Consider the following 16,197-nt stretch of genomic DNA (forward strand, 5'->3'; position numbering starts at 1 on the left):
CCCAGAGGGTCACAGGTTCTCCATCCCTGGGTCCTTGGGGAGGAGGGGCAGTCCTAAAAATGAAATATTGCATATCCCTCCATACCCCCCACCAAAATGTTTTTTCTTCCACAGCTTCAGAATTTCAGGGAATTTCACATTCACCAAGGATTAAGCAAGCCTATTTTTACCAGCACAATGTAGACTCCTACATACAAAGGAGGATTAGTAAAGAAAGGCAATTACCAACACAAATATAATTAGTAAAGGGTACCAAACGGAAGAGAAAGTGATCAAGAGCTCTTATTTAGCATATGAGTGGAACAGTTTTAATATATCCTTTTCTTTCCATATCATAGCAGCTTTTGTTGTGTTTTGAAGGTGGATGAAAATTTATGTAGGTGTATTTTAGATTTTTAAAATAAGAAAACCCTAAATTCAGCTACTATATCTGCAGTTGCGGCCCACGTAGCCCAGAAAACCTTTTGTGTACTTACTGCTTTGTACTTTCCACAATCTGCTCAGGAGCAGTGAATAGCTTCTGCACAGTTCTCTTGGTAACACCCTGTTCCTTTGCCAGCTGTTGTATGCCTTGAATTATTTGCTGGGTATGCTTCACGCCCACTTTGATAGCATGGCAAAAGTCCTGTTGCAATACGTTCTCGGCAGCAGCTTCCAACATCACTATTTATTCAAATTCAGAGATGGGAAAGTCAGTCAGTCACAGCTGTCTTCTTCGACTGATACATACAGAGAAACCCAAATGGCCAGTGTGGATCTTGAAAACAGAGAAGCTAACAACTTAACCTGCACTCACGCAACACAGGTAATTTCATTATGACACTGATCCTGACAAAGTAGAAACAATAAGCCATGAGACATCACATACAGTCGTTTGAATGCAACAGCCTGTTGGATCAGACCCAGTGGCCCATCTAGTCCAGCATCCTGTTCTCACAGGGGCCAACCAGTTGCTTGTGGAAAGCCTGAAAGCAGCAACTGAGCCCAACAGCATTCTCCCCTCCTGAGCTTTCCAGCAACTGGCAACCACAGTGGAGACAGATCATAGCCATTGTAGCCTTATCCTCCATGTCTAATCCTCTTTTGAAGTCATCCAGGTTGGTGGCCATCACTGCTAGGGTTGGGCGATATATCGATATATTGTCCAAAACCGGTCTGACGTCCATATTGTGGTATCGGATCTGGTTTCACAATTCTTGATCTGGCAATGTATCTTGAATTGTGTGGAAACAAAATAAAAAAATTCCTTCCAGTGGCACCATAGAGACCAACTAAGTTTGTCAATGGTATGAGCTTTCGTGTGCACAAAAGCTCATACCAATGACAAACTTAGTTGGTCTCTAAGGTGCTACTGGAAGGAATTTTTTAATTTAGTTTTTACTATGTCAGACTAACATGGCTACCTACCTGTAACTTGATTTTTGTGTGTGTGTGTGTATGTGCCATGCAAAAAAAAAAAAAAACCACAACAAAAAACCACACACAATGTGGGGGAAACTGTGAAGCCAGCCAATGCCTCTACATAGCTCCATCCTTATTTCAACCATCATGATATATCAGTATATCACGATGCTTTGCTGGTGATATATCACAATGTTGAAAACCAGATATTGCCAAGTCCTAAACACTGCTTCTCCTGGGAGCAAATGTTATAGTTTAACCATGTGATGTGAGAAGTATTTCCTTTTGTCTATCCTGAATCTTTCCAACACTCAGCTTGATTAGATGTTGCCAAGTTCTAGCTCGGTGAGGGAGAAAAACATTTCTCTATTCATTTTCTCCATACCATCCATGTGTAATTTTATACTTCTGTTTCCTCTTACTCGTCCTTTTTCTGTACTAAGAAGTCTCAAATCTTGTAACCTTTCATCATAGGGGGGTTACTCCATTCCCTCAATCATTTTGGTTACCTTCTTCCAACTCTACAATGTCCTTTTTGAGGCGAGGCAGCAAGAAATGTACATGGTTTTCCAAGTGTGGTTGCACCATTGATTCAAAGAAAGACATCCTACCTACAAAGTTTCAGCCCAATTTATAAATTTAGTGAATGACCTCAAAACTGAGGAATCAGGAAACCACTGAAGTTTAGAACTGGTTCATACACATCAACAGATCTCTCAGCCCCTCAATATTCAGTGCAAGAACCAAGAATTATTGCGCCTGAAGTTATCTGAGGTGATACATGAAGTCTAACTGCAGTGTTTTGATCTGTGGTTGCTGACTCAAACATGCTAGTCATCAAGTGATGAATATGCGTATGTGAACCAGCCCTTGGAAAGAGGCGCACACAGGTTTTCCAATGACCCTTCGCCAAGCATGGCTAAACTTGGCCTTCCAGATGTTTTGGGACTACAATTCCCATCATCCCTGACCACTGGTCCTGTTAGCTAGGGATGATGGGAGTTGTAGTCCCAAAACATCTGGAGGGTCAAGTTTGGACATGTCTGATTCTAAGCCTTCTCTCAGTGCTGCCACTCTCATAGGCAGGTTTGGTAGGGATGCAGGAGAGGGCCTTCTCGATGGCTGCTCCCAGACTTTGGAACTCCCTTCCTAGGAAGGTTAAGCTGGCTTCTTCCTTGTTGTCCTTCAGCTGGCAGGTGAAGACTTTCTTGTTCCAGCAGGCTTTTGGGAAGCGACTATTTTTAAGGAAAGGGCTGGTGCTGTGATATTCTATTAATTGTTATTTTTAAGGACTGATATTTTCCCCCTGTTCTTAGTAACAGCTAAGTACAGGCAAAAAACACACCAGTCCTTACATTTTTTTAGCTGTAAGCTGCCTTAAGTTCCCTTTAGGGGAAAAGGTGGAATATAAATGAATAGGATACCAGTAATAACAATAATCATAAGGCTGACACCTGCTTAGCTTTAAAATAGCATAAAATGGCTTCATACCATACTCTGGCCATTTTACTAGTAAATAATCCATTTGAATCACTTACCAATTTGGCTACGAGGGGCTCCAGAGACCACTAAATCCAAAGTGCTGGAAGACATTTCTTTTCGTGTGGGATTCACAACTACTTCGCCGTCAATCAGTCCTACCCTCACAGCACCTGAGAAGATACTCCATAAATTAAGATATTCCATCAGTTAGCTTTTTGCAACTAAGGCAACACTAACTCAAGAGCTTGTGAGGTTACTTTTCAGATGTGCTTTTAACACGGAAAAGCTAATGCAGTTTGGGAGAACTGCATAGGGTGTGACAATTAATTAATTCAGGAGATTTTGCTGTGACACACAAGTATTTCAGCAGCTGCACTGCTAAGAGAGCTGCCTATCCTTAGTTTGCCTGTACTGGACACAACTGATAGGGATGGGGATTTAGCTCTGTTCAAACAAGTACAATGCAACTTGGTCTATCTGTGCTTTGACAGCAGACAAGTACATGGTGACCTGTGGATAAGAGAACTGAGGAACTAGTTCCCAGAAGGCAATTTAGCAGCCCCCTCCCTTGCTGCACAGCAAACTACAATGAGTTCCTAAAGTAATTTCTGATACAGCAAGGAGAGGTTGGACAGCTATTCAAGTAAAGACGAAGCAGAACTCCACTGTGTTGAAGGACAGGAGCAAATCACTGTGCAAGTTGCACAGACTGAATGTTAATTCACTGCTGGCACAGATCTGCCAAACAAACCCAAAAGGACAAGAGCCCAAAGGAACCAACCAGAAAGCCATGAGAGATGTGCAAGAGGGAATGAAGTGGGCCCTGAAAAATCTGGCCACAATATTAAACTTTATTATGCTCCTCAGCAAGTACTGAATTGGCTTTGAGTCCAGAGTGACTGGACAAAAAAGGGAAGACAGGATGATGGGAAGTATGGCCTATTCAAGTTCTTAAGGGACCCTGCTCCCATGTGATCTGTCTTGTTTATTTATATGTACGGATGTTTTGCTGTACATGTGAATCAGGTTTATATTGCTTGCAGCTAATGTCTGTGTGCTACTTGTTTTCAAATGAAGCTATAATGGCCAATAGCTATGCAACAAGACCGACTACAGGTACTTTGGAATTGGCCAATCTTGCAGCTACAAGGATGCTCTTACAAGACTGAAGCAAGACTAATCTAGATAAAATGTTAATAAAGCAGCTCAGAGGCAGAACACCTCTTGAGTAGTTCCAAATATTCATTACAGGCGTGCAAACCTGAATAATATTGGGGGGGTAGGTAAGCCCATACCACATAATCCATCACAAGATGCGCACACACTCACCATTTGAATGGCAATGCTCAGCAATTGGGGGGGGGGAGCTGGCCCCTCAAATATTTTACTGAGTGTGTCTGTGTGTGAAGGGACCTTGGCCCCTGGGAATCGGCTCTTATGATTCATTACAAGTTTTATTTCCTCATTCTTCTATATATGCTCTGATATATTCAATGTATCAATGACTTCAAATGTGTCAATCACTACTTAATATCTATCCTGGGTTGGGGGAAAATACACAATGTAACCTAGCCTCTAAAGTTTTCTAGCCTTCACAGTGCATGGATTTTTAAAGCTTTTTCTTTTTAAAAAAACTTTAAAGCTTCAAACTGGTGAGGTTTGTTTTTATTCCTCTTAAACTTGCGACACGAGTTTTCAGACCAATGCTAAATTTAAGTTAATGCATCTTTACTCACCAATGGGACCGTTCCATGGAATATCCGACAAAGCAAGGGCTGCAGAAGCTAAAAGTAATTGAGATGCATTACTTTAAAACTCTTCATACCGTTTTGCTAAGACTAACTAGTCTTGTTTACAAAAAAATAAAAATAAGCATTTACCTCCATTGATGGCCAGCACCGCGGGATCGTTGACACCATCTACAGCTAAAAGATTACAAAGGATCTGGGGAAATGAAAAGAAAAGTTGATGCATGATTTCATGTAGAAGCCCTGTTCATGTATATGGAGGTACCAGGATAACTCTGGAGTGCGGCTATGTCTTTAGCTCAGTCCCCAATGGGGCATTTCCCAACTATGCGTTCTTTGTGGTTATCTAAAGTCCAACAGGTACAGTAAGCGCCTACCTGCAACTGGGCACCCAGTTGCCCAGAAGTTGCACATTTAGATTTCTTTTCAGAAAGCTCAAGGCAAAGCACAGCTGCTTAAGGAAGGAGACAAAACCTCAGGGGCAGGGGAAAAAAAAGCTCAGCCACACTCCAAACAGACATGGTAACACCTATACCCAAGCAGTACGCAAAGAAGGCTAATATTCAAGGTGTTGGGTGATAATAAAAAGTTCATCATATTCAGAGCAGAACAAATTAAATCAATGGAGTTAAAATACTTAAATGTGGTCTACCCATAGAGTACAACTTAGCTGGGTATTACCCGTTATAGACTGTGCACCAATGGAAGTTGAATAAATGAATTTCTCTGCAATTATAAAGGTCATCAGTAACATTTGGGTAAGGACTATCGCCTTACATGTGTTCTTCCACAAACACTCTGAACGACGTTAGGATTCCTGTTTTGGATTTGCCCTCCCAACAAAGATGTGTCAGGAAGACCATCTTTATGTTCTTTTAATTCCCCCATGTAAAACTGTTCATTTAAAAAACAAACAGCTGTTCCTATATGTAAGGTTTACCCAACGTACTGTGGGGTTGATTCCCCTTAATGCGCTGCTGATTATTTATTATTGCTGCTTGCTTTTTGGATTGTTAACGTTTTGTTGTCCAATAGTGATGTTATTCATTTTTGCCTTGTTTAAAAATTTAGAAGAGAGTTAGGGAGTTTTCCACAGGGCCAGAGAGGCGGAGGAATTGGCAAAGAATGCCTTCCTCTCCTCCTCCAGCGGGAGGATCTCATGAAGTTCCACTCAAAAGAACTCTGGATCCAACCCAGAGTTATATTTCTCACATTTCTTTAGCAGCAACATACAAAGCAGCTATTTAATTGTTGTACTGCACTAACATCACACTAGGAACTAGGCTAGAAGTAAAAGTCATCAAAGTAACTTACCTGTGTATCATAATAGTAGCCTGCTGGAAAGAGTGGTCTAATGGACCGATCTGTAAAACAGTATTAAATATTTAAGGTCATCTCTCTCTGTCTCTCTCTCAATGTCTAATTATTTTCACAAGCTATTCATACCGCAGCAGATGGGGACATAAAACCAGTTAAGCCAATCCCCCCTGATGCAAAGCAGGACTGTCTCCCAAAGACCATCTCCTGGGATCCAGGCAAACATGAAGATTGTATCCAGCAAGAAATTAGTATCATTGGTTTCCATGGAATAAATGCATGCAAGGCTCAATTACCTTGGAAGCCAGTCCACTGAAATCAATGAGATTTGCATCCAGGTTAGAATGCTTAGGATCAGGTTTATGTCATCCCAAGGTAAGCAGCACTTCTTAAGGCACAATTTTTCCTAAATGTATTAAGGAACTGCTGCATCATGGGGAAAGCCTTTAAAAACAAAGTCCCCCTTTTCAAATTTCCAAGAAATTATTGGAATAGTTATAATAGAACACAGCTCAGATTTTATAGTGCATACCTATTACTCTGCTTGTAAGAATTTCTTTATCGGTAGAGCTCAGTTCTCTTCTCAGATAATTGGTAGGAATTCTTCCTGCTGCAGCAGCTTTTTGTCGATAGTCAACCTTACATAACAGAAAAGACAATATTATTGTTCCCTTTTATTGTATTAAGCACAGGACACTGTAGAAAACCACAAGATCCCAATCAAGTTTATCTGATTCACCCAGAACAATGAAATAATTTTATAGGCTTTTGTCTAGAAATGCTTTAACTTGGTTCTTTGCAAGATATTTGCATTATAACAAACTAGTATAATTTTATGCAGAGCTATGCATTATGTTAAATACTTCAGTGCTACTCACCACCAAAGGCATGAACTGAGACGGAGCAGGCTTCGTTTTACTGACCGCTGTTACCATCACTGATGTATCACCTAGCTTAACATTTTTTTAAAGAGGGGGAGAAAGATATTAGGCACACTTCTTCAGTACAGAGCAATGAGATATCAATATTTGCTATATTTCTGGAAAGATAGGCAAAATGTATCAAACAACTGAATCATATTTCAATGGTATATGCTTATTGAATAATTTTCTACCTGTACTACAGCACATCCGTCAGCGAATCGGGCTAATTTTCCAGAAGAGATTTCTAATTTTCTGAAGAAAGTAAATTAAAGAAAAGCTTCATTATGTGAAAATTTATTTATATTTCTCTTAGTTAATAATTTATATTTCTCTTAGATCTGTATGGCAAGGGGCTGCATTATTCAGCTGACAGGCAAACACACTCTGCAAATGCCTGTAGGTGCTTTCATAATTTCATAATGCTGTATGTAGCAGGTATGGAAATAGGCACCCCACACGTTTTAAAAAACTTTCACTTTGCTATAAAACTGAAGTTGGTCAGCTGTGAGGTAAGAGTCTTTCTGCACAAGTTTTGCTCATATTTATATACAGTACTGTACATATATACCTTGCAGATTTAACAGGAAAAATAAAATAAACATTACCAGCTCACGTTAACTAAGGAAAGCAATTTCAAGCTTTGAACATATGTATTATCATCAATCTTGTTTGGATGCCTATTTATATGTTTTAAGTCAGGACTGATTATTTTTACCGCACCTGCCCAGAAGTGACAGCAGCGTGGGAACATGTTTCTGCTTCCACCTTGCTTTTTTAAAAAAAATTCCCCTCCCCACATTGCAAAGTGATCCTTGGGAGCGGATAACATTGAACGTGGCAAAAGAGCTATGCGGACAAAACTACACCAAACTCAAGGCTGCTCCTTCTCTGGAAAAGAAATGGAAAAGTACAGTATAGCGGTGTGGTGCAGCAGTAACAAAACCACAAACACATTTGCAAAGCTAAGCAGTGTCCGGTATGCTTTCAAATTGGATTGGGGGGGGGGCGGGGCGGGGCGGCGGGCTGACTGCGCGTTTAGATTCGTTTAGACTAGGTCACTCTCGGGGGGGAGGGGGCTTCCAACCATGCCATTCTGTGATTCTTCACTATGCAAGGCGGTGAGGGCAAAGGCACTCTGCACGTAGCCAGAGGCTACATCAAACACCCCCAGAAGTCAGGCGCGGCTTTGGAAACGGATTCCAAGGCTGAACCCTGGTAGGTTTTAAGCCCTAGAGGTAAGGAAAAAGGGATACAGGCAAACACACACCGCTTGTTATGCGCAGGGTAACCAGTCACCTTTGCCTCCCTGCCCCTTACCTGCCCCCCACGTCCACAGACACCGCTTTGGGGCCTCCAGCAGAGCTCCACAGGCCTCGAGCCCGAGCCAGCCGCGCCAGGCGGAGGCAGCCCGGACCCCTCAGCCAGGGCCCCATGGCGCCGCTACCCCGGCAAGCGCTCGCCCTACTTCTCAGCCACGAAAGGCAGACTGCGCTGGCGGCCGCCATGACACTACAGTCGCCCGGCAAAGCGGGACCTCCGACCCCGCACTCACTTCGCACAAAGGCGCAAGCCGATTGGCTCCCCGCGATAATACCGCCGGCAAAGGGGCGGAGCAAAGGGCGAACCAATGAGAACAGAGCGGTATAGACGTTCGATTTCGATTCCCCGAAAGCGAGGGAGCAGCCAGAGGCAGTGCGCACGCGCCGGAGCTCGCCGCTCAGTGGCCGGCGCGATGCCGCGGCTGGGCAAATAGGAGGAGACTTAGAACGCCGGCGGCGTTTTCTTGCGCTCGCCTGTTCCTGGCAAGGGGCGCTGCGGAGCAGAGGTTCGATGCGCGTTCTTTCTCGCAAAGAATTGTGGGTGCTGTAGTTCTTTTTTTGGTTTTGAATTACGAACTTTATTGAAAGTTTCTCTCTCTCTCTCTCTCTCTCTCTCTCTCTCTCTCTCTCTCTCTCTCTCTCTCTCTCTCTCTCTCTCTCTCTCTCTCTCTCTCTCTCTCTCTCCCCCCCCCCCCCAACTTCCTGGCTTTTTTTGGACTACAATTCCCATCACCCCGATATCGAAACAGCTGGGCACCCAAGTTTGGGAAACGCTGGAATTATCTAGTTTCTGCATTTCTAAACTGTGCTGGCATCCATCTGTGTTGGGAGGCAATGGAGGTTTGTACCTTTGGGGGGTGAGGTCAAGTTACCGGACAGTTGCAGCACCTGCTGTGGCTATAGCAGGGGTTCCCAACAAAATTTTCTCGAGGACCCCTCATCGAGCCGCTATTGTGACAAGGACCCCCATTAATTCCTAATCCTAAAATTAAAAAGTGAGAGCCAAATTAAGAGTCTTTTTATATTTTATATTTATACGTTTTTTACAGTTACAACAGAGTACTCCATCAGTATACAGTTAGTTTTACTTTTCAGTTCTTATTGAGATAAGTTAAATCTGTCCTTTGAGTCCATTATTTCTGAAATATTAGGTTCCAAACTTGAAACTTTCACTCTGAAATCTGACCGCATGTCAAGCCGATTCCTATATTTGTTTTTCATGAAACACATGGAAGAAAATGCTTGCTTTGTTTACAAACACTACTGTTTTGCAAAGAGGCAGCGCGCACCAGGGAGGAGGGAGGGGAATCAAGGGCGTACCCACCACGGGGCAAGTTAGGGCAGCTGCCCTACTCTAGAAGCCAGCTGCCCCCCCAAGCTAAAAAGAAAGAAGAAATCTCAATGCAAAAAGCGGGGGGCGCGGCCCCAGCCAGAAAGAAACAGACCAGCCCTCCCCCCTTTCCCCTTTCCATAACCCATCACACTTTCTCCTCTCCCCCTCCCACTATCGAGCTGCAAAAGCGGTGGGGTGTAAACGTAAGAGACGGAGGGATCCTCGCTTGTTCTCCCCACCCCCACCAAGAAGTCACTTCTTTGTAGTTTTCTCCCCTGCAGCAGGAGAAACAGACACTCCCCCAATTCGAAATACAGTCAGTCAGCAGCAGCAAACACACACACACACACACACGTGCACACACACGCACACACACACACACTGCAGGCTCCTTCAACCCTTCCAAGATCCTCCCTCCCCCCACTTTCTCCCTGGATCGAGGCACTCACACTCACTTTTCTGGCTGGGTGCCTTGATGTCTATGCAGAGCAGCTGCAGGGGCAGCTCAGCCAGGGACAGTGGCTGTGGAGCCAGCCCAGGAGGCACAGTGGGGAGCCGGGTGGGAAGCAGAGGAGGAGGAGGCTGAGCCGTCTGCGCTCGGGGCAGAAACAGCGCACCCGGGGGATGGGGCGAGCTGCCCAGAGGGGCAACCAGTGCTGTGGGCAGGGGGGCAGGAGGGGGCAATTGCCCCCCTAGAAGCAAAAGGCTAAGGGGCGCAGCGTGGCAGCCCCAGGCTCCGGCTCCCAGCGCAAAGCTCCAGAGGCGCGAGGGGAGCGTAAGCGGAGGAGCGCTAAGCGGGAGCGGGGAGTGTAAGTGGAGGAGGCAGCCACAGGCTCGCGTTCCCCGCACACCTCTGGAGCTTCGCGCTGGGAACGGGAGCTTGGGGCCGCCTCCTCGGAAGACCTGGGAGGCGCGGAGGAGGCAGCCCCAGGCTTGCGTTCCCCGCGCGCCTCTGGAGCTTCGCGCTGGGAACAAGAACCTGGGGCTGCCTCCTCAGAAGAGCTGGGAGGACGCAGGCCACGTAGCCCCGCCCACATTCCCACTGTGGCCCCTCCCCTCCCGCCCCTTGCCCCCCCTAATTTTGATCCTGGGTACGCTCCTGAGGGGAATGGAGAAGACAGGGTACCTGCGCAGTAGCGCACAAATGAAGCCGACGCGCGCAAAGCATCTTGGGGAGGTGAGCGCTAGTAGAATGCGCGCGCTGCCTCTTTGCAAAACAGTAGTGTTTGTAAAGCGCCACCTAACAGCATACAGCAGAACTACTGCCTCTATCTAATTCTAGTTTTGCGCTAGACTCTGCTCATGCAGGAAGCGGCCAAAACAAAAAATCTGTTATCATATGAAATATATTTAATATATTTTTTATTCTAATAGCATCTTGCGGACCCCTCTGGCATAGCTCGCGGACCCCTGGGGGTCCCCGGACCACCTGTTGGGAACCACTGGGCTATAGAGACCAATGTGGGAGAGACACGTTTTAATACTAAGAATAGTAATTATTATTTATACCCTACCCATCTGGCTAGGTTTTCCCACTCAATCTGGGTGGCTTCTGAAGGCGCCCAGTTGTGCTGCTGTAGATGCACCATGGCGTTTCTTCTCTTTGCTGCCCTCCTAGCGATCATTTCTCATCTGGTCACTGCTATGGATACACGATTGCATATCTCCAGGCTCTGTGGAAGTCTGTATCGGCAATGAAGGATTTCCCTGGATTTAGAATGCTCCATATGGGAAGAAAGGCTTAAACAGCATTTGGGCTTTGGGCCTCCTGGTAACTCCCTAGCCTGCTAAGTATACACACAATTAGGGCCACCCCAATACATTTTGGTGCTTGGGGGGAAACACAAAATGGCGCCTCCCCCTCCCTCCCTGCCAGGGAAGAAGGGGTGAGTAAAGATCTACATCAGGAACAAAGAGGGAATAAATATCCACATTGGGATCTGCTGCCAATCGGAAGCCGTTCCAGACATTCGGCTTCTGAAAATCATTTGAAAACCGGATCACTCACTTCCAGGTTTCCATTGTTTGGGAGCCAAGGCGTTCGAGATCCGAGGTACGACTGTACAATAAAATATTAAATACTTTAAAAACAACAATAATAATGACTGGTGAATTTTGAAAAAAACAACAGCAGCAACTGAAGAGACCTGTCAACATGAAAGGGGCACATGAAACTTAAAATCAAGGATGCCTGTTGAACCTTGGTGACACTAAATGTCCAACTTCAATTGAAGCTACAGAGCTGCAGTATTCAGCTGAAAAACTGGCAACCCTCAAAGAAGAGGCAGATTTAATAGCTCTGAGTATTATATACCAACTTTATGGTATACCATGGAAAGCAAAAATAAAAAATTCCTTCAGTAGCACCTTAAAGACCAACTAAGTTTTTATTTTGGTAATAAAATTATTTTATTTTATGAGCTTTCGTGTGCATGCACACTTCGTCAGATACACTGAAACAGAATCCACCAAACCCTTATGTATATTCAGAGGGTGGGGGTGGGTGGGTGGGGAATGGGTGATGGGCTGATGGGAGTGGTAAACCTGTAGATGGCTGTTAACGACTGCTGATGGCTGCAATTGGTCCTGCAGGCAAAAAGCAAGGGCTGAGGCGCTAAAGAAAGCTTGATCATGCATAATGAGATAAGAATCCAATGTCTTTATTCATCCCAGGTGGCTCCATAGTTTTAAGCTTGGTAATGAGTTCCAATTCAGCAACTTCTCTTTCCAGTCTGTTCCTGAAATTTTTCTGTAATAAAACAGCTGCTTTGAGATCTTGTATAGAATGTCCTGGGAGATTGAAGTGTTCTCCTACTGGTTTCTCTGTCTTGTGGTTCCTGATGTCAGATTTATGTCCCATTTATCCTTTGGTGTAGGGTTTGGCCTGTTTGTCCAATATAGAGAGCTGAAGGGCACTGTTGGCATTTGATGGCGTACACAATGTTAGAAGATGAGCAATTAAATAGTACTGAGATGGTATGTTAGATTCTGTTTCAGTGTATCTGACGAAGTGTGCATGCACACGAAAGCTCATACCAAAATAAAAACTTAGTTGGTCTTTAAGGTGCTACTGAAGGAATTTTTTTATTTTTGCTTCGACTCAGACCAACACGGCTACCTACCTGTAACATGGAAAGCAAAAATGTTTTTAATTATTCTTGTGTGTGCTTAAGGTATGATACATTACAGGCAAGTCCTCATATTTTTTTTAAAAAAGGATATTAATTATTCCATGAAGTGTAAAGCTATATATCTCTCTTGTTGGAGACCAGAGATGATTGTTCATTCATGCTCAGACAGCAGAATAATGTGAGCTCAAAGCAACAATTGTGCCGGTATCGGACTTCACACATGATTAAATTAGTACTAGCTGACGTGCATTATACAGTTGCACACAACTCCAGTCTCGAAACAGCGATAGACTCAGTAGGTGTCTGGCTTACTGAGGTGTTGTTTCCTTGGAATGAAGGTCAGTGGCTGTGGTATCTTTTAGGATATGTGGCTTTATTTACTCATATATACAGCCTGAGCATAGGATGGAGGGCTCACAGTATTAACACTCCCAACAGACCTCACTTCCCCATTAAGTTTTCCAGTAAATCCCAGCACAGAGTAATACAAGCCTCTGTGTACCCAGCTTCCAACATAATCCAAAACTCCCTCTCTCTCTCACACACACACAAAAGCCCCCTTGGCCTATTGTTCTCCAGCCTAGGATGATGTGGCATCCTACCAGGTGAGGTGGGGAAATACCCCCCCCCCCACATTTGTATCTATGGCAACAGATGCAAATGGTGGGAACTTAGCTGAGCAGCTAAGGCCATTCCACAAGCTTCCTCCTATAGATTCTAGCCTCCCATACACAGGTTTAGGAGGAATCTGCGGTGTCTTGCAGACTGACCCCCCCCCCTCCAACTTACAAAACTAACTTCACTTGCTGTCTGGAGCCAGTCTGAAATAACTACAGTATCTCTATAACAATGCAGAAATAGCTGGAAGCTATTTCATTTTCATTTTATTTATTGCTTGCGGCTTACATATATCTTGCAAGCATGCCCCGCAGGTTCCTCTTGTGGCAGGAGGGGACTTGTGGAGGGGCAGTATGAAGAAGGAGGAGGATTGAGTGAATATTATAAGGATAAGATTTTGAATTGGAATAGAAAATTCGCCATAATCAATTAGAGAAGTTAAGAAAACCAGGAAGAAGAGAATCGAGGAAGTCATAATGACAATGTTAAGAAAATAAGAAGTGGAAATTTTTTTTTTCTATGTGTGTTGTGTTTTAATGTTTGTTTAAGGGTTGTGTTTAAGGAGCAGCTGGGGGAAAACCAATCCTCAGAACCCCTCCATCCCTGTCCTTTCAGTGGCAGGGAGGGGATGAGGGGGGAGGGGGAGGTCAAACCCAGCCTTACAATGGACCCCTCTGATTCTCAATGCCCACGGGTACTACTGGTGGCAGAAGTGGACTTGTGGGTGGAGGGAAATTGGAGGGACAGATCATATATTGTGTGTTTTATTTGTTTTGTTTCTATAAAAAAAACAATAAAAAATTATTATTATATATATATATATATATATATAAAACCCCAACACTTATGGAATTCAGATTCGGTATGTATGTGTGTATGTATGTGTGTATATGTATTGTGTGTCTCCGAAAATAAGCCATACCCCGAAAATAAACTGTTAAACTGTACCATACTATAATAATAATAATAATAATAATAATAATAATGGCATCCCTTGAAAATAAGCCACTGTGGGTTTTTTTTGAGGAAAAATAAATATAAGACGGTGTCTTATTTTTTGAGAAACACGGTATATATATGTATATATGTGTGTAAATATGAAAAAGTGTGCTGTGCTCCCCGCTGAATATGAACAGATCTATTACAGCACAAGGTTTTGTGAACTAGTGTCCATTTTATAAGATGGGTAAAGTGCCATCATTAGTTGGTTCATACACAAACATAGAGAACAGAGAAGAGAGCGGAATAAATGCAAAGCTGATGTATTGAACAGTAACGGAGAACCTGTAGTCTTCCACAAGCTGCTGGACTACAATTCCCACCGTCCCTGACCTCTTTGCATGGTGGCTGGGGTTGATGGGATTTGGAGTCTAACAACACCTGGAGGGCCACGGGTCCCTCATCCCTGGAAGAGAGCGTAAGTGCAGTGACCCTCCATAGTAGTGAAAATGGGCAAATGCCAACTATTTACCTGGCTGATGCATTCTGGGCTAAAGGACAGCTCCAAGTCTGCCAACAGGATGAAAGCACCACATTCTGAGATCATATTGTGGAAGGTAATTTTGAGTCCAAGCTGTTGAGGATCTACCATGTACTGGGTGAGTGACATTTGATGATCAATAATTCACTTTCTATTGATAGGGAAGCTGCTTTAATTGCTCTCTGGTTTATGGAAGATCGAAGAGGTCGTGTCAGCCTCATCTGCTGTGTTTTTTGGTTTAATTATATCTAGCCTGGGGCGGAAAAAAATATCTCTCCACATAGGTGGCCTCTCTCTTTATTAACTTCATTCAGCCGTCTTGTGCACTAATTGAGATCTCAAAAACACTGTATAAAAACAACGGCTGCTCCCAGACAATCTGTTTATTAGGCATTCATTCTGATTTGCCTGCACAAGGTTTATGGGGAGGTTAGACAATGTTTGCTATTTACTGAGCATCCATTCTGATTTGTTTCTGGGAGAAATTATGTGACAGTGCATTAAGCAACCATTATCCCACACTTTCCAATGTGTTTCCTAGTCACTTTCCTTATTGCAAAAAGCCCTATTTTGTTTTGGTGTGTGTGTGTAGGGAAAGCGAGTTTGTTGTGCAAGAGCTTTAATTGCACAACCTGAATGTGCTGTTATGTCCTTAGTCTGGGAGTACCAAGTGTCTGAGGACAAGGACTGAATTCAGAAGGGCTGGATGAACGGAAGCCAGAAGAGAATGAGTTTATGATGGTAGTGAGGATGTAAGAAGGCATGGTCTCCTGATTCGCCCTGTATTTGTCACATGCAGCCCCTTTTCTGTTCCACTGCTGGATGTATTCTGCAAAAACCTATGTTATTTGGGGGGGGAGGAATGGAGGCAGTGAGAGATTTTACTTTCTTGAGTTCCATGATCACTGCAGATGGTGACAGCAGTCACAAAATTAAAAGACGCCTGCTTCTTGGGAGAAAAGCAATGACAAACCTAGACAGCATTTTAAAAAGCAGAGACATCACCTTGCCGACAAAGGTCCATATAGTTAAAGCTACAGTTTTCCCAGTAGTGATGTATGGAAGTGAGACCTGGACCACAAAGAAGGCTGATCGCCGAAAAATGGATGCTTGAGAGTCCCATGGACTGCAAGAAGATCAAACCTATCCATTCTGAAGGAAATCAGCCCTGAGTGCTCACTGGAAGGACAGATCATGAAGCTGAGGCTCCAATACTTTGGCCACCTCATGAGAAGAGAAGACTCCCTGGAAAAGACCCTGATGTTGGGAAAGATGGAGGGCAGTAGGAGAAGGGGAGGACAGAGGACGAGATGGTTGGAGACAGTGTTCTCAAAGCCACCAACATGAGTCTGACCAAACTGCGGGAGGCAGTGCAAGACAGGAGTGCCTGGCGTGCTCTGGTCCATGAGGTCACGAAGAGTCGGACATGACTAAACGACTAAACA

At 44.1% G+C, this 16,197-nt stretch overlaps 1 protein-coding gene across 2 annotated transcripts in view; it reads right to left on the reverse strand.

The window, feature by feature from the left end:
• The window catches only part of PNPT1 (polyribonucleotide nucleotidyltransferase 1), a 31,879-nt gene extending 23,441 nt beyond the window's left edge, over positions 1-8,438 (reverse strand). Inside the window, exons 1-9 of one of the 2 annotated variants that reach the window (XM_035110938.2) lie at positions 8,189-8,438; positions 7,063-7,123; positions 6,827-6,901; positions 6,481-6,586; positions 5,946-5,995; positions 4,764-4,827; positions 4,620-4,667; positions 2,940-3,053; positions 477-663 (exon numbers count right to left, since the gene is read on the reverse strand). In XM_035110938.2, the coding sequence (XP_034966829.1) occupies positions 477-663; positions 2,940-3,053; positions 4,620-4,667; positions 4,764-4,827; positions 5,946-5,995; positions 6,481-6,586; positions 6,827-6,901; positions 7,063-7,123; positions 8,189-8,376 (893 nt within the window). In that variant the 5' untranslated portion in view covers positions 8,377-8,438. The remainder of the gene's footprint in view (positions 1-476; positions 664-2,939; positions 3,054-4,619; positions 4,668-4,763; positions 4,828-5,945; positions 5,996-6,480; positions 6,587-6,826; positions 6,902-7,062; positions 7,124-8,188) is intronic. The other variant, XM_035110939.2, reaches the window with a different exon arrangement.
• Positions 8,439-16,197: the final 7,759 nt, after the last annotated feature.

Source organism: Zootoca vivipara, chromosome 3 (assembly GCF_963506605.1).
Source record: "Zootoca vivipara chromosome 3, rZooViv1.1, whole genome shotgun sequence".
Classification (NCBI taxonomy): domain Eukaryota; kingdom Metazoa; phylum Chordata; class Lepidosauria; order Squamata; family Lacertidae; genus Zootoca; species Zootoca vivipara.